The following is a 21,410-nucleotide window of genomic DNA, read 5'->3' on the forward strand; positions in this document are numbered from 1 at the left end:
CGAGGAGGGGAGGAGTCCGAGCAAATGGGAGGCACAGGAGGGATTGGTGGGGCTGCTGCAGGATGGGGCCGGGGCCCAGGGGGAGGGGGCAGGCGGCAGGGCCTGGTGATGGCTTGGGCAGGTCAGGAGGCGGGGGACGCGCAGGTGACACGAAGCCGGCTCCCCTTGCTCTGCTCGCTCGCCCGCGCGAGCCCTGCGGGGAGCTCCCTTGCCGCCTCCCTCATCTCGGCTCTCCGCAGCCTGGGACTTAATTACACACTGACGCACTTTATTAAAAAAATAAATAAATAAAATGTTTATTTTTGTTCTGACTCACTGTACAGAATTTAGAAAATACAAAAAAATAAAAAGAGGAAAATAAAAAATCCCCCACAAGTCTACCTCCCAGACACAAGCTTGTTAGCGCGGCCGTGCGGGTATTGCTCCACGAACGCACCTGCGCGTGCTTCTCTTATGCCACGGCGCATCTTTACAAACCGCTTGGGATCGGTTTTGTCGTTGCTCCAAGAGCGTACCGGTGTAGCGCCAGCGCGATTATTTTAGGTTGGGAGAGTCTTGAAAACCGAGGTGCCATTCACATGGCGGGAAGTCCCTCGCTTATGAGGTGGACAGTTGGGAAGGTTCTGGCACATGGGCGGACTTGCGCACCCGCCAAGCCGATTCCAGGGCATTTTCTCGACCCGTTGGCTGTTATTCCCGCCCCCATTCCCCAGCCCCTGGCGAGCGCTAACCCACTTTCTCTCTGGATTTGTTGTTCTGGATGCTTCGTGAAAAGGGAATCCTAAAGTAGGTAGTTTTCGCATCTGGCCCCTTAGACTTAGCACCATGTCCTCGGGCCTCACCCCTCCACGTAGCCAGGCAGGTGATCAACTCTTCATTTCTCTGCGTGGCTGAAAAATACTCCATCATATGGCCGTGCCACGTCTTGTTTGCCTGCCCTCCGGGCTGGTGGGCCTGGGGTTGTGCCTACTTTCTGGTTTTCATGAATAATAGGGCCACAAACGCCGTGCACACGCACGTTGTCAGTTGAGCATCGACCGGGAGCGCCGTTGCTGGGCCGCGTGGTCGCCCTACGTGGTCGCCCTACGCACAACCTTTTGAAGTGGCTACAGCCTCTCCCGTCCCCACCGGCGCGGGCTGAGGGTCTGATTTCTCTCCCTCCTCGTCAACACCTGTTGCTGTCTCTTCAAGCACAGTCCTCCTCGTGGGCGAAGCGGGATCGCGTTGTGGTTTTGGTTTACATTTCCGTAGCGACGCACGAGATCGAGCGTTTTTTTCACGTGCCTATCGGCGATTTGTTTGTTTTGTTTGGAGAAATGGCTGCTCAGATCCTTGGCCCGTTTTTGACTCGATTGTCTTCTTTTTTCATTGTTGAGTTGCAGGAGTTCTTTATATATTGTAGATACAAGTCCCTTATCGGATCTGTGATTTTTCAGATTATTTTCTCCTGTTCCATGGCTTGTCTTTCTGTTTTCTTTTTCTTTTAAAGCTTTATTTATTTATTTTAGAGAGAGAGGGAGGCTGAGTGTCCAGAGAGGGGAGGGGCAGAGAGAGAGGGAGAGAGAGAGAACCTCAAGCAGACGTCCTGCCGAGCAAGGAGCCTGACGCGGGGCCCAATCTCACGACCCTGAGATCATGATCTAAGTGGAAATCAAGAGTTGGATGCTCCATTGACTATGCCACCCAGGCCTCCCTCCATTTTCTTGATGGTGCCCTTTGAAGAACAAAAGCATTTCGTTTTGATGAAGTCAAAGTTGCCTGTTTTTTCTTTTGTTTCATGTTCTTTTGGTGTCATATTTAAGAAACTCTCGCCTAATCCCAAGTCAGGAAGATTTATGTCTATGTTTTCTTCTAAGAGTTTTATAGTTTTAGGTCTTTGATCTGTTTTGAGGTGATTTCTGTAGATGGTGTGCGGCAGAGGTCCAACTTTGTTCTTTTGCATGGAGAAAGCCGGTTGTTCCAACACATTTTCATCACCCTGAAGACTGTTCTTTGAAAAGACTGTTCTTTCTCCTGAGAAACTGTCTTAGCACTTATCAACTGTCCATTAAAGTATGAATTTATTTTTAGACTCTCAAGTTCATTCGGTTGATCAGTATGTCTACCCTAATGCCAGGACTGTGCCGTCTTGATTACTTTAGCTCTGTGGTGAAATTTGAAATTGGGAAGTGGGAGTTCTCCAGCTTTGTTCTGTTTTGAGATCATTTTGGATATTCTGGCTCCCCTGCATCTCCATGTGGATTTTAGAATCAGCTTGTCCATTTCTTTTCTCTCTTTTCTTTTCTTTCTTTTCTTTTCTTTTCTTTTCTTTCAGGGGTACAGGGGCGGGGGGGGGGGGGAGAGTCCCAAGCAGACTCCCTCGCTCAATGCAGAGCCTGATGGGGGGGGCTCAGCTTCATGACCCTGAGATCATGACCTGAGCTGAAACTAGGAATCCGTGCCTTAACCTCCGCAGCCACCCAGGCGCTTGTCCATTTCTGCAAAAAAAAAGGACATCAGGAGTTTAACAGGGATTGTGTTGAATCTGTAGGTTAGGGCAGCCCCAGTGGCCCAGCGGTTTAGCGCCGCCTTCAGTCCAGGGTGTGATCCTGGAGACCTGGGATCGAGTCCCGCGTCGGCTCCCTGCATGGAGCCTGCTTCTCCCTCAGCCTGTATCTCTGCCTCTCTATGTGTCTCGTGACTAAATAAATAAAAATTAAAAAAAAAATCTGTAGGTTAATCTGGAGAGTGTTGCCATCTATACGATATCAGGTCTTCCAACCCATGAATATGAGGTAGCTTTCCACTTATTTACATATTCTTTAATTTCTTTTAACAATGTTTTATAGTTTCTAAAGTATAGATTTTGTACTTTTTGTTAAATTTATTCCTAAGTATTTTATTCTGGTTGATACTATTGTAGATGGAATTTTCTCAATTCCATTTTTGGATTGTTCATTGTAAGTGTGTAGAAATACAATTGATTTTCACATATCGATCTTATAACCCACAATCTTGCTATATGCTCATTTATTAGTTCTAACAGCTTCTTATTAGGTATTTTAATGTTGGATAGGGGAAGTTCCAGTCTATTTTTCAGTTATATTTTCTCATCTATTTATTTTATGACACGATCTTTAGTTTTATTTTGTGAAGTTACCGCCAAACACTGCCAAAAAATCCCTTTGGGATCTTACCTGGAAAGACATTAAATCTATAAGGTGAATTGTAGACAATTCACACATTTATAAAATTTATTCTCATACAGGACTTATTTCTCTTCATTCAAAACATCTTTTATACATCTTGGTAATCTTTTTGTGGTTTTTGTTTTTTTCATTAAGGACCTGTGTATTTCTTGCTAGAACTGTTTCACAATATTTATTGTGTTTTGTTTGTTCATGAGCTTTTTTTAAAAAATATATTTTAGTTATTTATTTGAGAGAGACAGCACGCAGATGCACAGGTTGGAGGACAGGCAGCGGGAGAGGGGGAAGCAGACTCCCCATCAAGCAAGAAACCTGATGTGGGGCTCAGTTGTGGGACCAGATCACGGGACCCCAAGATCTTGACCTGAGCTGACTGAACCACCCAGGTGTCCCTGTTCACGAGCTTTATTTTGGAGGTTATTAGTGATATAAAGAAGACACTTTCAGCATTATCTCCTGTTTGTTGTTGGAATTTAGGAAAATATTGCACATCCAATGGTATCTAGTCACTTTATTGAATTCTTTTATTAATCTTAAGGGTTTTTACCATTGGTTGTCTGGATTTGGAGCTATCTAATGTTATAAATAAGAAGTATAAAAAATAAGAAGTATAACTCTTCTGTTTTCTGCCTTATGAGTAAATCAGAATTTTCAGAAAAATGATTATGATTATTAACAGTTATGACAATGAACATATTTACCTTGTTCTGATTTTAGTAGTAAAATCTCTAAGATTTTCCCATAAAGTATGATACTTGATACATGTATTTTTAAAGATTTTATTTATCCATGAGAGACACACAGAGAGAGGCAGAGACACAGGCAGAGGGAGAAGCAGGCTCCTTGCAGGGAACTCGATGCAGGACTCGATCCCGGGACCCTGGGGTCACACCCTGAGCTGAAGGCAGATGCTCAACCACTGAGCCACCAGGCATCCCATTTCTTAACATAAATAGTACTTATCATTTTGAGAAAGCATTCCTCTATTTCAGTATTTTAAGTCTTTTTAAAATTAGGATTCGGTGATGTTACTAGAGTGATTTTTCAGTATATATTGAGATTATATATACTGAACCCGTTACACTGTAGTAGAATTTGTTATTTTATTTTATTTTATTTTATTTTATTTTAATTTTTATTTATTTATGATAGTCACACAGAGAGAGAGAGAGAGAGGCAGAGACACAGGCAGAGGGAGAAGCAGGCTCCATGCACTGGGAGCCCGACATGGGATTCGATCCCGGGTCTCCAGGATCCTGCCCTGGGCCAAAGGCAGGCGCTAAACCGCTGCGCCACCCAGGGATCCCCGAATTCGTTATTTTAATTATTATAGTATTCTTGGAGTTACCATGTCTTCGTGGCGGTAGATGGTAGATTATTCTCACTGTATTATTCTGTTGCCAGTGTTATATTAGAATATTTGTATACTAATAAAATATTCATGAATGAGAATGATCTATAGCTCATTTTCAGTGCTTTCATTGATAGCTTTTGATATTAGGCTAAACTGAGTTCAAAGAGTGAATTGGGTGTTGTTCTAGTTTTTTCTATTCCTGCAACAGTTTATAAAGGAAGCATGGAAGTTGTTTTTTACTTGGAGGTTGGAAGAACTCACTGATAAATTGTCTGGTCCCAGACCTTCTTTGAGAAGTGAATCCTTTGATAACGTTCCTAAATTGTTCTTCTTTACAATTAAAAATTTTGCCAGAATGTGACTAGCTACGAATTTCTTTTCATTCAGTTTACCTTTTAAACAATATAAACGGTATATTTTTTTGGCCTCAAAATACTTTGTTTTGTGTCTTCCCCTCCCAGGCAGAGCTACCTTGTGTTTCTGCTCCATTCACTCTGGCTTTAATCCTCTGGAATACCTATAGGTTTTAAGCTCAAATTCAATTCTCTCTCCTATTTATCTCTCCTAATTTTCATAACTTTCATCTTTTATTCTGACTTCAAAGATCAGGTCTCATGTTTATTCTCCGCATTGCTGATTCAGTTTTCTGCGTGCCAGTTGTACTATTATTACCTACAATGCAAATCTCCATTTTGCTCTTTCAACTTTACATTCCTTGCAGCATTCCCACATCCCACCTAGTTCCCTTTGCATTTCAACTTGTCTTCCAGATATACCTGTATTTTTTCCCATTTTAATGCTGTTGTTCTTCTGTCTCAGCTTTTTTTCTTCTTTGGATGTTTGCTTCTATTTCGTAAAGGTCATAATTTCTTAACAATTTCCTTATTAAGGATGCCAGATAAGCTTCTATTTTTTTTCCTCATTCTAGTAATAAATTATTTTTAGAGATTTGATCTTTCTCTGGGTTTTGAGAGGCTATGACTCCTTTTTTGTTCTTCAGATTTTTTTTTAAAAAGTGCTTGGAAGTTTTTCTTTATCTTTTGAAAAACTGTATTTAAAGAAATGTGGCAAAATACATATAACATAAAATTTACCATCTTAACCATATTTAAGTATGTAGTTTAGCGGCATGAAGTACATCCATAGTGTTGTGTAACCATCACCAGCATCCATCCATAGAACTCTTCTCATCTTGCAAAACTGAAACTCTGTGCTCATTAAACACTAACTCCACGTTTTCTCCTTATCCCCGGTCCCTGGCAACCACCACTCTGCTTCCCGTCTATGAATTTATTACTCGAGGTAGCTCTCACATGAGCGTGACCGCTGTATTTCATGCAGCATCAGGTCTCCAAGGTTCATTTATGCGATAGAATGGGTCAGAATTTCCTTCCATTTTATAGCTGAGTGATGTTCCGTGGTATGTGCATACACACATACCATATTTATTTATCCATTCATTCGTCAATAGACGCTTGGATTGCTTCCACCTTTTGGTTCTTGTGAACAATGCTATGAACATGGATTAACAACTCTATCTTGGAGTTTGTACTTTTTCTCCTTATCTTTGAATAGAGTGGATTTTCTCTAGGTGCAGTAATTGTCACCAGGGAGGTAATGTGAGTTGCATTGTTTTGCTCTCTAGCCTCCTGGTGCTCGTTCAGTCAGCTTCTCAGATACACAGGTGGAAAGCTGGTTGGTGTGTACAATTCTCAGGCCAGTTTCAACATCTAAGTGAAGACTCATCTGGTGTAGCTCTGGTGTCCTGCAGTGGAATCTTACTCCTCACCCAGGGAATAGTTCCCTGATTCCTTCAACCGAGGACTCTATGAAAGCCTACACCAGTGGTTGGCTACCTCGGCTGAACATTAGAATCACTGGAGGAAATTTTAAGTGATCATATGTGATCATATGTTTAGGCCCCACCCTGAACAAATTGACTCAGAAATTCTAGGGGTAGGCCCAGGCACCATGGTTTTAAGTAGCTCCTCCGGTGATGCTACCGTGGAGTGCTATCTCAAGAGGCATGACCACTAAGGCTGCCCTCTCTCGGCCACAGGACGGTCCTTGCCTGGGAGAAACTCACCTCCCAGGATGAAGGTGCCGCTTCCGGTCCTTCCGGAATAGGGGAATAGGGTGGTGGTGGTGGAAGGCACACCTGGTACCTCAGCAAGCATCATTCGCACAGTATAGGAACACAACTGTCCAGGTTCCTGGATTCTGGTTCAGAATAGATAGATGCGGAGTGAAGACTCGGTTCCATCGACCTCAGAACTAGCACAGGCCTGAGACCCTGGTTAAGTGTTGCTTTTGGTCAAGGTCTAAGTTTTCATCTTAAATCTGGGTCTTTACAGATGTTTTAATGAGAAGGTGGTTAAGTTTTCCCCCATTTGAACGGTAAACAACTTGAGTATGTTTTACTTGTTTCTTTCATTTCCCTCCTAGGCCAGAGGAGAGGGCTTATGGCTAGGCCCCCTGTGCCAGTGATTTTAGCATGGAGTTGGGGGACAGTGAGTACTTACAGATCAATCAGAAAGGACTGAGACGATGAGTGTAGGAAGGACCAGAACCATGTAGGGCTGGGTCAAGAAGTTCCTGAAGGAGAGGAGTTTTAAGTAGAGCTTTGAAGAGAGGAGGGAGAAGCATATTTCAAATAGTGGCACCAACCTTTCAAAGGAACAGAGATCAATAAACCATGAACTCTGGAACAAGGAAGGAGGTGGAGAGGCATATTTTCCAGATGAAATGGAGAGGGGGAGACCTTCAGAGAAATGAGGCTGGTGAGAGAATCATTCCAGGAAAGGAATCTTAGAACCCAAGCTTAAAAGGTTTGGAATTTACTGGAAGCCACGAATGACTCTGATCAAGAGAAAGGCAAGATCACAACATGGTCAGGGGAGGGTGGGTTGGTTCTCTTAGTCTGTGTGGATGGATGGACTGACGGATGGATGGATGGATGAGTGGATGAGTGGGTGAGTGGATGGATAGATGGATCAATAGGTGGATAGACTGATGGGAGGTACAGAGGTTGGGGAGGAAGGGATTGATGCCACACATCTACCCGTAGTTCTCATACTGGTCCACAGGGAGCCAGGGAGCCCCTAGAAATGAGGAAGGAGAAAACAGACTGTGGGAGGGACTGGAACCCTGTGTTGGGGAAGCCAGATCCAATCGAAACTTTTTCCTTTCTTTCTTCTCCTCCTCTTCCCATGGTACGTTTAGTATTAATACGTGGCTTGGTTTTCCATGGTACCTATTACTGCAGAGTCTGCTGGGATGGCCTTTAAGTATTTTTAAGGGCCGCGATTTTGCTTATATTCCATAAACCTGTGACATCACTACCCCCTCTCTGGAGAGGCAAGTTGGGAAAATCCCCATCTGCCTCTACCTCTACCAACTACAGCCGCCTTTGCCAAGGGCAAGCATCCAGGCCCAGGCAACCACAGGACCCAGCTCTCGAGCATATCCCAGACAGCCCCGGAAGGTCCCCAGAAGCCAGCCTGATGTCTAGAATCCAATGGCTAGAGGCTGGGGGATGGATGAGATGGGTTTTTGTAGTCCCCACCCGAGGATTCCGGGATCATCACCCACAAAGCTGGCCTTCTGCCCAGATCTGTAGGTCTATGGCTTCAGGGGAAGCTCATAAAGGCTGTGTACAGAGTCTGCTCCCTGCCGCCCTCCTGGAAGGGTGGGTAATTATTTTTATATATTGCTGCCGATTAAAACACAAGGACTGACTTGGAGGAATGCTCAGGTATCGTCCTTTGATGTATACAAAGGAAGCGCTTTCCCTGCCTCCTGGGGTTGTTCTTGTACATCCATCACTTCTCCTGACAGATGGAGAGAAGGGTGATTTGGGCATTAGCATAGCCTGGAGAACCAGTTGAAATTGCCTTCGTTTTAATATCCCACCTTTGATCTGTTGAAAGGCTGACAGTGAGAGGGGAAGGATCTTACTAGGTGGCATAAATCAGAACTGATGAAATGACATTCCTCCAACAAATTCAGACCTTCCCCTGTGTAGGGAGAAGGAAGGAAAAGTGTTGCTGTAGCTCTAAGCTGCCATTTGCCCTTCAATCATGGGCGCGAACACAAAGATTAATTGAAGGCTCCATCAGTTCCCCCTAACCAGCCCCCTGCAGGAAAGCTGGAGTTCTCTAAGCTTCTGGTAGCTCAGTCAGGGTTCTCTGCTGCCCGTGCTCTCTGTCACCATGGGACCCATCCATCCCCTGTGGAGTGTTCGGGTTCCAGCTCCCAAGAGTATTAGTTTCTAGACTGTCAGAAGCTGTGCACACTCTGTGAGGGCCTGGTGATGGGTTCTAGTTGTGTAGAGACAAGGCTGGGACCCATATGTTGGACTGTGTTGGGAATGGCTCTTGGAGACCAAGCTCTTCATAAGACCTCAGCCAGCCACATAGTGAGGGGGGTAGCCATCCTCCTGTGTGGGGTCTCTGGGGTCTCGTAGCACTGTCTATGGGGGCAGAGGTTGATGAACATCTCCCAAGTGAACTAGGGTAGGAGAGAAGTAAATTCTGGACTCAAAGCCAAGAACCTTCTTTGGTTCTACTGCCTATGCACTCTCTGAGCTTGGATGGTCACCAATTTTCTCTTGGCTGAGGAGGGTCCCTTTCAGCTCTCACTTCTGTGACTGGTGGTCTCTTCTCAGCAGGTGATTCCCTGAGCAGTGCTGGAAGCATTCATGATTCCATCAGTTAGGAAAAACAAAACAAAACAAAAACACAGGTTGAATGCCCACTGTGGGCCAGTTTCAGGGAAAGAGACGGCAAAACCCATGCCCTCAGGGGTCTTCCAGTCTAATAAAAAGAAAAGCAATCAGAGTGGGAGTTTGGTAAAGTTGCTCAAAGGCCCAGTGTTGGCCTTAACCTTCTCCCACCTAGACCAGTCACCCCTCCCGGCTCTCTCTGGCCCCAAACTTCTTGCATTTCAAGTCTGAGTCCTGTTTCCAGAAGTTTTCTCTCAAAAAGCTGTTCTCCATTAAAAATCTACCTAATAATGCTTGCCAGATTTAAAAAAAAATTAATAGACAACTTCTACACTCTAAAAGGGAATATTGTCCAGTAGGTAGAATTTTAGTCATCTTAAAATGCTTGGGGGTTATGGGGGTGGGTATTGGCTGCCCTAAGCCTCTGCATGACACCACATGCTTAGACGTTGGCCTGCTTAGTAAGCCCTTGTCTTGGGTACACAGAGACCCAGTGCAGAAGACTTGTCCAAAGAAGGTATAAACACCTAGAAGGTATAGACAGAGAGTGAGAAAGACACTGAAAGCTAACCCCCCCCCACCCCGCCCCCCTTGGCAGGTAAAGAAATCGAACCCAGAGAAGGAAGAGACCTGTCTGAGATCAAGGGCTCTGTGCCTCCGTAGGCATAAGCCCTTGGCCGGCTTCCCCTCCCCAACCAGACGTCTGTTTCTCAACCTGAGTTGAGAAATGCCAAACCTTCTCAGTGCCCACACGTTCAGGTTCAGATTCATAAAGCCCCCAAGGACCAGCACATTTTCTTCCCAACCACTTTCCCATCTTACCCAAGCCCTTGCTCCTGGCGCACACAGCCAGTTCACGTGTTGTGCTCTGGTCAGCGCCTTGGCACGCACTCTTCTCTCTGCCAGAGATGCTTGTTTCTTGTCCGCTTGGTGAGAATTCAGTTCTTTGTCAAGGAGAAACGTGGCTCTTCTGGGAAACCTGTCCTGCCTTCCCTTCCCTGGATGAATGATCCTCACCCTTCTGCTTGTTCCCCCAACTCTTGGTACAGGCCACACATGGATTCTCTGTCTCTGTCTCTGTCTCTGTCTCGCACACACACTTGGTATTCTATTTATTAATCTATTCATTCTCACGTCCATGAACCAAATCTCATTCATGTCTGTGACCCTAATGTCTTGCATTGAGCCTAACTAATTTCTTAGAGCCACGTTGTCCAGGACAGCAGCCACTAAGCATGTGTGTCAATTAAAATTAAATAAATTTTAAAATGCAGTTCCTCAGCCACGGCACCGTTTCTTTCTTTCTTTCTTCTTTCTTTCTTTCTTTCTTTCTTTCTTTTCTTTCTTTTCTTTCTTTCTTTCTTTTCTTTCTTTCTTTCTTCTTCTTTTTTTAATATTTTATTTATTCATAGAGACAGAGAGAGAGGGGCAGAGACACAGGCAGAGGGAGAAGCAGGCTCCATGCGGGAGCCCGACGCGGGACTCGATCCCGGGTCTCCAGGATCATGCCCCAGGCTGCAGGCGGCGCTAAACCGCTGAGCCACAGGGGCTGCCCGGCTGCGACATTTCAAGCGTTCGATAGCCACGTGTGTCTAGTGGCTACTATTTTGGACTCTGTGGCTGTTGAACGTTTCTCTCGTCACACAAAGCCCTATTGAACCTGGAAGAGACAAGAGACATAGAGCCCCCAGGGTGGAGGAACTGCGGTGTGAGGGGTCCTTAGCCGCCCAGACTACAGACACGTGGCTGCCTTGCCCGGGGAGATGTGTGAAGGGAAACCTCCAAGAACCGGGTCTGGAGTCTGATCACTTGGCTTCGAGGCCGGGTTGCTGCTTCTAGTGCAGACACCCCGCGACACCTTTTCCGGCTAGAGCCCCAAGTGTTGGCTCCCTCGCAGCCTCGCCGGCCCGCTCTCCCTAGCTGCGAAATTTCTTTTCATAGAATGGAACAGGCCCTCCAGGGCCAGTGCTGATGCTCGGGTCTTGCTAAGGGGGAGCCTCATCCGTGACTCTCAACCGAGTCGTGGCCCCTTCAAGGTGAGCGGCTCTGGTTCAAGGGTTGCTGAGCGTCTCCCTTTTCCCTTCCCTGAGCCTTGGCCTCCTGGGACAGGAACCTAAGGTGTTGGCTTAGACGAAGGTTGGACTCCCTACCACGCACCTCCCACGCCCCCGTGAGCTAGGGATCGGGGTGTTGGGGCAGCCTGACGTGTCCCAGCCCATGAGCAGTGTGGGCGAGACTTCTAGAACGATGCAACTGAGCCTGGACCCTGAGCATCAGGGTTCCTGGCCTGGCAGCCTTGGAAGACTAAGTGTGCTTTGCCGTGGTGTCTCACACATACCTCCCCTGTCTGTGGCCTTTCTGTTCTCCTGGGCCCTGTCTCTCTAGAACCTTCTTTTTTCATAAGGAGACCTCTTTGAATTCTGTGCTTGAGACAGCCTCCCAACTCCCTCCACCTTCACCCAGTGCCCCCACCCCATCTCAACACAGGAGCCTCTGTGGTCTTCCTCAAATGCTGAATTCAGAACCTGTGACCCGGAATTATCTGCCCCTTTCTGCTTTTATAAAAATTATTTATTTATTTATTCATGAGAGACACAGAGAGAGAAGCAGAGACACAGGCAGAGGGAGAAGCAGGCCCATGCAGGGAGCCTGACGCGGGACTCAATCCCAGGACCCCAGGGTCACGACCTGGGCCCGAGGCAGACGCTCACCCGCTGAGCCCCCCAGGCGCCCCTGTGCTTCCTTCTCCGCATGTAAGATGGGGATAGGAAGATTCCTACTCCATCGGACTGGGGTGGAGGTTAAAGATAAAAATACGTGTCCAACGCGGAGCACACCTGCCAACCTGCGAGCACAGCTCTCGGTAACTGTCAGCTGGAGTCTTTATATTGTTTTGTGAAATAACGGAGAAGAGCCTGAGAGCGTGCGCAGGGGGCTCGGTTAGCTGCGTGCACCCTGGCCCTGAGCGCGACGCTGGCCCAGCTGGACGCTTCAGTGAACGCGCAGTGGATTTAATCCAATCCACTGGATTGAAGTTTTTAATCCTTTTTGATTGAACTAAATCCAATCCCATTGGATTCAAGACCAAAGGAATGACACTCAGTGGTTGAGACTAACGTACCAAGGGGCATTTCAGGTGACCTGACAGGCGGTGGGGCGACATCTGGGGGCGGTGGAGGCTGTGGAGCCCCGCGGGGAACCACCCAGGGCCTCCACTGAGAGGCTGGGGTCCCCACACCGGAGCCGGGGCGCCAGGGCGAAGGCGGAGGAGGGGCCCGAGCCGGGGGTCCGCCCGCCACCCTCCGCAGGCAGGGCCAGGCCTGGGGAGCCCCCGCCCCGTCAGAGCCCCGGCTCGCGGAGGCTGGTGGGCGGCCCTGGGCATCTCCTGCAGATGCCGGCCTGCCCCCGCGAAGCCTCGCCGCGCCCCGGGCAACGCCCGCTCCCCGTGCAGTGGTTCCCCCCAGAATAACCATTTGCACAGCGGCTGCCTTTTGTTCTTGATCCATCTTCCGTAGCCCCGTCCTTCTGCCCAGCCTGTCCCCGCAGCGGGGCCTGCGATGCCCCCCCGTCCCCCCACCCCCACTGTCTCCTTCGTCCTGCTGAAGGCTGCCCTGAGCCTCTGCCGGCTCCAGGGGCCTTCGAGGGACGCCCCACCGACAGCCTTGGGCCTCCAGGGGGGCCTCCCAGCCCTTCCTACCCCCCCCCCCCCGGCTCACAACTGGGAATCGAGATCAGGTCTGCCGGGACCGGATGGAGGACGGGGCTCTGCTCCCGCCACCTAGGAATTCGGACTCACTTTGGAGAAGGGGCTTCACATTCCCGTGGTGTGTGGGGCTGCCCGTCGTGCCCGGGGCCCCGGGGGGACAGCAGCTGCGAGGAGGGAAGGGGGGAGCCAGGCTGCAGTGGGGCTTGGGCCAGAGAGCACCCCGACCTCAGCAGGCCCCGGGCAGGGAGCTGGCCTGGGCGCCCCCTCTCTGACCTTCCTGTCCTGACGGGCTGACGAGGGAAGGGGACACCCGGAGCCTGAGGTTGGCCGGGGGCACCTCTGGGGGCGGGGGCCATGGCCTGGAGGCGCCCCGCAAACAGCCTGTGGTAGAGGAGGGGCAGGAGTAGGCCAGTCCCAGCCCCCGGGGCCCCGCAAGTCCAGCCGTGTGTGTGTGTGTGTGTGTGTGTGTGTGTGTGTGTGTGTGTGTGTCTCCCCCCCCCCCCGCCCCCCTGCCCCCGGCCTCCAGCCCCTCTTCCTCCTGAGGATCCGGTCCTGTGGTCTCCCTGCCTTCCCACAGCACGTGGCTTGGAACTGAGAGGGGACCCAGGTCACACGTGGCCCGAGTGTGCCAGGACAGCCCGGCCCCTGCCTCTTCCCCCTGCCGCTCTCCTGGTCCTGCCTTGGGACACACTGACCTTTGGAGTCAAAGTCACCCTGTGTCCAGGGACCGGGACTAGGGCGCGGGCACTGAGCTTAGTGCCTCACATGAATGATCCCCTCTAAGTAGACACCCGGCGACGTCCGTAGGTCAGCTGGTGGCCCACTAGGACCCCTGGATCTGTCCTCTAGTACTTGACCAAGATCTGGTAGGAAATGAGATGCATGCGGTGAAGAAATTCCAGAAAGGACCCATCAGGCAGTCGCGGGCTCTGCAGGCTGCAAGGGACTCGGGTTTTCAAACATAGCTCGGAGTGTCTGCCCCTCTGCCACCTGATCCCACAGCTCGGAGTGTCTGCCCCTCTGCCACCTGATCCTTTCAGGGAAGCCGGGCTGGTGGAGGGAAGTGGAGAGGAGCCCGGGTGGGAGTCCCAGGCCTGCCACTCCTCGGGGCTTTCCCTTCGTCTCTCGGGCCTCGGTTTCCTTGCATAAAACGAGCGAGGCTCCCGGGCTCCGTGGGGCCCACATCGTGCGCTTCCGAGTCGCACCACTGTCCGTCTGGGTCGGGCGGTACACGGCCTCTCGTCGTCTAACCCCAGGCCCTCCTGCTGCCACATGCTCCCTCTTGGGGGTTTATCTCGCTTTAGCCCGGAGGGCCGGGTCCCCATGTCACCCGTTGTCTGGAATGTTCTGGCCAGGTGACTTTCAGACCACGTGCCCCTCGGGACTTGGACTTGGCAGGAAGGCGCCTCTGCCCCACTTGGCCTTTCCCAGCCCTGTCCCCCCGCGGCCAGAGCGCAGGCCTGGGCCGGGGGAGGTGGGAGCAGTTGGCCGCAGAGGCTGAGCTGTTTCCCGGAGCCGGAGCCGAGCTGAGCAAGCCCCAGCTGGCCCGGAGGCCCCTGCGGCCCTGCCCTGTTACCGCAGGTAAGGGATCGTCCCAGGAGCCCGGCCACGTGGGACCGGGAAGGGCTGTCGGGGGGCGGACTTTGTTCCAGAGCTCAGTTGGTATAGTTGCCCTTTTCTTCCTGCCAAACCAGAGTCCGTCTGGACGGGCTCCCCCACCCGCGGACGGGGACCTGCTCTGAAGTCCATTGGTCCCAAGCGGTGAATCTGGGCTGCTCCAGCTCCTCCGCCCCCGACAGCATGGGAGCCCGGCCCACCTGCCTCAGGAGGGCCCCGGGCAGCCGGAGCCCCGGTCAGGGGAGTCAGCTGGCTCCTTCCCAGAGCACCCTCCCCGCTCAGCGGAGCCCTCTCGGGGCTCCCCCGTGTCCGGAGGTGCCTGAGGGACGGGGGACGGGGGAGACAGAAGCCACAGTGCCCCTCTCCCCGCTGCTGCCTCCCCACACCTCTCTGGGGTCCCTGGGGAGCCCACTTCGAAGGGGGGTTTTGTCCTCACAGCTGAACCTACCAGAAGGACCCATAATTGCCAGATGCCCAGAGCCTCCCTTGGGCCCCCAGGGCCCCCGTGGACAGCTCCTTGTTAGAAGGGAAGGTAATGCTGGGTCACAGGCCCGGGGGTGGTGTTTGTCGGCATCTGACCCCAAAATCACCCCCGGGGGGGGTCGGCGGTCTCAGGACGGAGCTGGGGAAACCCACCCCAGGTTAAGAGAGGGCCACGGTGGCTGGGTGTGTCTGGCTGAGGCCAGGCTTCCTCCCCGCCCCCCGGGACCGAGTATCGCCCGGGACCTGCTCCTTCCAGCAAGTTCTTCCTCGAGTACCCGAAATTCAGATGTAACCGGGCGCCATCGCGACATGGCTCGGGGCGTGTTGATACTAAAGATTACTTGCTATGTGTCCAAAATTTAGATGGCAGCGTGGTTTTACTTGCTCGGTCCGGCCATGCTGTGCGGGGCCCGCCGCCCGCGCAGGCCTGGGCCTGGGTGACACGCCTGGGCTTCCTGCTTGGCCCCAGAATCCGGGGCGGCCGACGGCCCCGTTGCTCCCCCGCCTTCTTGCTCTGCCGGCTGGCTCCATCTCCCCTCGGGCGCGTCCCTGTCCCCAGGAAGCAGGACCAGGCTGCAGCCCCAGGCGGGCTCCCCCACTGGGCCCCGGGGGTCGCCCGCCTTCCAGAGCATTCCTGCCAGCAGAGCAGAAAGGGGGCTGGAGGCTCGTCCTGTCCCCGCCCCGGGAGCTATCACTGAGCCAGCCTAGTCCCAGGCTCCCCGGCTTCCGGAGTCGCAGGGGACGCGGAGACCGTCTAACGGGGCCAGAGGTTCCGCGTGAAGGTGACGCTGCGTGGGTGCGGGTGCACGTGTGTCCTCACCCGGACGCAGGCGGGAGGGGCAGCCCTGGAGCCCCCGGAGCCGCGGGGGACAGCACCACTCCCTGGACCTCCCCTCGGACCACACAGCGGGACCTGGATCCCCGGCTCGGTCACACGGGCAGCAGGTGGTTGCGCCCCTCATGTCCCCGGTGCCAGCCTCACGCGGTGCTGAGCTACCCCGGGGGTCGCTGCGGGGCCGGATCACGCTCGGGCCCTGGCGCTGCACCTGGCACCGGCCACTGTGGTGTCGGGTGTCGCCACAGGGCCGCATGGATAGGGCGCGCCTCCCCCGGGGCCTCGGGCCTCCTGAACCGCCTCTGGGTACGCCTGTCCTGGTCCTTGTCCCCAGGGCCTTGCTGGGCCTTATCCCGTCGACTACCTGGGGATGTCTGAGATCCGGGCCCACCTCTCCCGCCCACGCTGCCTCGTGTTCTCCTGCCCCGAGGCCTTGGCTATGACACCCCACTGTGCACCCCCCGCTTGTCTGCACACCGGCTTTGCCTCGGGCCGTCTCAAGGGCACGTTGCCCGTGGCTCGAAGTCAGACGTGGGGCTCAGTTGTCTGTCTGCGGTCTCTGAGGCCCAGACGCTGCCCCGGCTGGGAGGAAGGAGGTGGGGCAGCGGCATTCTTATGGGATGCTAGGAGACTCCCGGAACTGCTGGATGACTTTCTTGTGCCAGGGAGCCTGCCAAGCCACCCGGTCCATCCCAGGGCAGGAGCAACAGGAGTCACTGCTCGGAGCGGGTCGTTCCCGGGGACGGGACACCAGAGTGGCCAGACGCACGCCTCAAGCCTCTCTGCCTAGGGCTGCCCCGTCTGCAGAGAGGCGTGTGAAGCAGCTCTCCGCCGACCTTCCTGCCTCCCGCCTGGTCCTCTTTACCAGCAGGGTCTGAAGAAATCCAGCTGCTTCTTCCTCAGCGCCCTTCAGCGGCTCCCGTCCTGTCCCGGGAACAGCTTTGCTCTCAGGCCCTGGGGCTCTGGCTCCACCTGCCTGCTGGCTCCACCTTACACTTTCCTCCCCTGCTTCCCCTCCCCCCAGCGCTTCCAGCCCCCCACAGGGCTGCACCCTGGGCGTCCCACAGGCCTTCCCTCTGCTTGGAATCCGTTTCCCCATGTCCTCCCCGGCCAGGTCCTCCTCAGCCACCAGGTCTTCTCTTGGAGGGCCTCCTGGATGCCCACGCCCCGTGCTTCCCCCGCCAGCTCTGCCCATGACTTTGTGGGCAGGGACTTTGTCTTCTTCATAGCTGATGTTTACCCAGTACTTCCCAAACCTGTCTGCGTACGGAAACATCTGGGGTGTTCTTTCGAACAGAGTCGCAGGGGCGCTTGGGTGGCTCGTTGGTTTAGCGTCCAACTCTTGATCTTGGCTCAGGTCTGCATCTCAGGGTGGCGAGTCCAAGCTCCATGTTGGGCTCCATGCTGGGAGTGGAGCCTACTTAAGAAAAAAACAGATTCCTAGGCCCTTTCTGGACCTTCTGAACTACACCATCCTGGGGAGGAGCTCAGGAGTCTGCATTCTCACCAAGTTCCAGCCAGTCAGACCATCGAGAGTGTGGTGACCATCATTGGTGGACGTATCTGGAGAGACAGGCCGTGCCAGTAGACAGCACTCACCAAAGGGTTTTTGGTCCTTTCGGGTCAGGTTTGAAGTGGGTGGGAGGTCTTCCCTAATTGCTAATTCCTAAAGGATGATCCAGATCAGTTTGCTCTCCCAGCTAAGGTTCCAGCGTTGACCAGTTCACCCCCCCTCAGTGGTGAGCCAGGGAGTTTCTCCTGGTGGTCCTTAAGACGTGTGGCAAGAAGGGCCCTGGTGAAATAGCTTAGGGAAGAGACAGCACTGCTGGACCTTCTTCTGCCCACCCCACACCTCCAGTCACATCAGATGTCCCTTAGGTTCAGGGTTATGGAGTCTTAGGGCCTTTGTGGACAAAGCTGGGTGTCAATGACTTGGGTGCCATAGACGTGGGGGACACCCATGCCTCAGGGGCAAAATCTCCCTGAAGATAGTAGAAAAATTCAGGAGTAGGTCCATAATCACAGGCCAGCTTGTCTGCTCCCTGTGGGACCAGCTACCTCGGGTGATCCCATTTCAGCTCAAGTCCCAGACCAGGACTCAGAAGACAATAAATAACGTATTGATAAAGGACATCATAGCTGGGACACACCTGTAAAAAGCTAAGATGGGCAGTCTCCTTATTTTGCCGGGCTAAACTTCTAAATCTTCTAGAATGGGCATCACAAGTTCTCCCGTCACCCAGGAATCTCTGGGTGTCTCGCAGATGGGATCACCACCATCTGTTGACCTGTTCTGAAAAGTAGCACATCAAGGACTCCAACCATAGCATATGGGGGTGATCAACTGAGCAAGAAGGCCCAGGACTTTGGCAGGAGCTTCATCAAACTACTCGGTCCTTGAAAAGACCAGGAGCAAGCGGGGCTAGGGTTGGGTGACAGGGAGTGGTTTGGATGTTTGGGGGAGGCATTTTCTTTGGATAGGTCCAGAGGGAGGAGATTTCCTTCTACGAGTGGTGGGAGCATCCCTACTATATGGCCTTGAACCGGACAGGGTTGGGAAGAGTAGTGTGGAGCTAGTGGAAGTGGTAGTGGAAGAGTCGACCCAAAGCCGGGGAGCTATGGCATCGATTTAGAAGCCTGGGACTGGGCCACGGGTTCAACACTGGGTCTGGGAGGAAGAGTTGGTGCCATCCAGAGGAACACATGGCATAAAGGATCAAGAATTATGGGTTGGAATGGAGGCGAATCATGGGAACTTGGGGAGGTGTGGTATAGGATAAGTGGTGGCCAAGTCGCAGCTTTAGTCCTAGGGCACCCCAAAGGCCCTGCTGGGGTCCAGGCTGGCCCAGCTCAGCTCAGGCCCACACCTCAGTCTGCATCTTGCCCTGGATTGATCCTCTCCATCCTCTCTCCACCAGGCGCCTAGATGCCAACCTCATCTCCCTGGTCCCGGAGAGGAGCTTTGAGGGGCTGTCTTCCCTCCGCCACCTGTGGCTGGACGACAATGCAATCACCGAGATCCCTGTCAGGGCCCTCAACAACCTCCCTGCCCTGCAAGCCATGACCCTGGCCCTCAACCGCATCAGCCACATCCCTGACTACGCCTTCCAGAACCTCACCAGCCTTGTGGTGCTGTGAGTGCTGCTCCGCCCCTACACCCACCCTCACCCCCATCCCCGGCCGGGTCCTGCTGGGGCTGCATGTTTACCCCAAAGTTGGGTTGGAAGCCTGGATAGCTTTGCTCTTCTCTACATGGCACCGAACCTTCTGGCCTCAGGTTCTCCTTTTTAAAATGAGGATGATCATCCCCTGTTGGCCCCATGGGGGTTATCATGAGGCCAAATGACAATAGAGCTGCAGAAGGGCTTCGAGAAGCCAAAACACTCTAATCAGAAAATGGGAATTAAGCTACTCGTTTCTCACTATGCAATTATAGTCACTATCCCAGGTGACGCAGTCTTACGCTTTGGCACCGGGATAGGATACAGTCGTCTCTTTTCCCGGGCTTGGAGGAGCGGGGGAGGCCATCACTTGTAATTAGACGGCAGAGGCCCAGCAGGGTAATTACCTGGGAGATAGTATCCCTGGCAGGAATTGGGGACCGGCCTTACCTCTGCCTCCCCAGTGAGAACCTTAGAATGCAAATTAGCTCCCAGCTAATTGCTCTGAACGATTGGTAAGTTTGCAGGGTAATTACTAAGGGCTTGGAGGTCACGTGTAATTGCTTTGGGGTACACACTAATTGCTACGGGAACATATGTGTCCGTGACTGCTAAACGGCGACCTTGCCTGCCCGGCTCTTGGAAATCTGGTCTGATTTTTCTGGATGATGCGTAGGTCCTTCTGAGAGCTGGAAACTCAGCCACCAATTTGTCTAATTCTTTGCCCTGGGAGACTGGACAGCCAAGGTGAGCATCCTTAGGGATCACGTCCTTCTATTGGGGTGGCCGTTCCATCTCTCCTTCTGGGAGTCAACGGGGGTGTTTATAGAGGGTGAACGGAGCAAGGTGACCAACTCTCATTTTGGTGACAGCCTGAGGGAATGGGGTCAGGTGTCCACGGGAGACAAGAGTGGGAAAATGAGGGCCACAGGAGGGGTCCCGGACAGCTGAGCAGCAGCAGGTGTTTCTAGAACCCCTTTGTGGGACGCTGAAGAGTCGAGGAAGCATGAGAGCAGCTGTTGCCCTCCAGGGGCTGACAGTCTAGTTGAAACCGCAGAATAAATATGGGAAATGGCAGCTGATGATGGGATGTAACCTATGCCAGGATAGCTGGTGATGGTGACGGATCCGTGCAGTGGTGGCTGGAGCAAGTCAGGGGCTGTAGGAAGGCTTCATGGGGAAGGTGGGGCCTGGGCCTGGGCAGACGATGAAGAACCAGACAGGTGAAGACAATGACGGTTGCTCCAAGCAGTGTCACGAGGACGCGGACACCGAGGGGCAAGTCCGGCTGTTTGGTGGCAGCGAACAGGCCAGTCTGGTGGGAGCGCGGGATCCTCTTGCAGAACGTGGGAGAACAGGCTGGGAAGGTGGGTTGGAGGGTCACAGCGTCAGGGCCGGGAGTTTGGCTTCTGTCCGTCAGCAGGGAAGGGGAGCTCCATGGCTTTTGGGTAGAGAGGAGCAGGGGTATTTCAGGGAGGCTAACGGGAAGATGGGTGGGAACAGAGGGACAGGTGGGAGGCTCTCGGCCCTCAGCCGACGTCTGGTCTAAGGCGGTGGTAGGAAGAATGGGAGGAAAGACGTGACTTCCGGGGTGTTCTGAAGGAAGGATAAGTCTGACCTAGAGATTTTCAGGGGGTGGAAGAGCAGAAGGAAGGAGAATCAAGAACGAGTCCTGCATCTGGGTGGGAACCGGGGAATGGGATGCTAGGCGCGCTGTGGGTCTGAGGGGGAGGCCTCGCCCGGCAAACGGAGGGGCGAGGGACTAAGGAAAAGAAACCTAGTGGTGCAGGAGCCCCGCTGAAGGGAGCTGGTCCCTTTGTGGGGGGCAAGGCCAGAAACCTCACCCCTTGGCCCTGCCCCCGCCCACCGGGACCTGAGAAGGGAGAGGGGGCTGGGGACGCAGGCCAGGGACTGCGGGACGTGGTCCAGGAGGCTGACAGGCTGTGGCAGGAGGGAGGAACCCGCGACGCACAGGAGTAGGTAGACGAGGGCGCTGGGCGAGGGCTTCTCTGGGATGGCATCGAGGAGCAGGGGCATCCCTTGTGCCAGCTTCTCTCTTCATCCCGACCATTCAACCCCCGCTCCAGGCTGGGCTGCTAGAGGTGCCCAGGATGCCGGGTGGACGAGCAGTTCGGGGGGGGGGACCCCCAGAGCTGGATATTCAGGAGGCCTGGGTGGTGCAGACCAGAGCTGCCAGGGGAGGTGGAAAGGGCTGGAACGTGGAAATGAGGCTTCAACAGGAGGCGGGCAGGTGCAGGTGAGGAGGCAGCGGGCAAATCCAGAGCCCTGGCGGAGGGGCCGGTTCGTCCCTGCGGGCGGGGTACCGCGTGTCCTGTGGGACGG

The 21,410-nt window shown here is 53.0% G+C and overlaps 1 protein-coding gene across 2 annotated transcripts in view; it reads left to right on the plus strand.

Annotated features, from left to right (window-relative positions):
* LGR6 (leucine rich repeat containing G protein-coupled receptor 6) overlaps positions 1–21,410 on the plus strand; it is a 104,797-nt gene that overhangs the window by 47,839 nt on the left and 35,548 nt on the right. For both annotated transcript variants that reach the window (XM_077902475.1, XM_077902476.1), the window contains one exon: positions 18,825–19,040. In XM_077902475.1, coding sequence (XP_077758601.1) covers positions 18,825–19,040 — 216 coding nt within the window. The remainder of the gene's footprint in view (positions 1–18,824; positions 19,041–21,410) is intronic.

The sequence above is a fragment of the Canis aureus genome, chromosome 6, assembly GCF_053574225.1.
Source record: "Canis aureus isolate CA01 chromosome 6, VMU_Caureus_v.1.0, whole genome shotgun sequence".
NCBI lineage: Eukaryota > Metazoa > Chordata > Mammalia > Carnivora > Canidae > Canis > Canis aureus.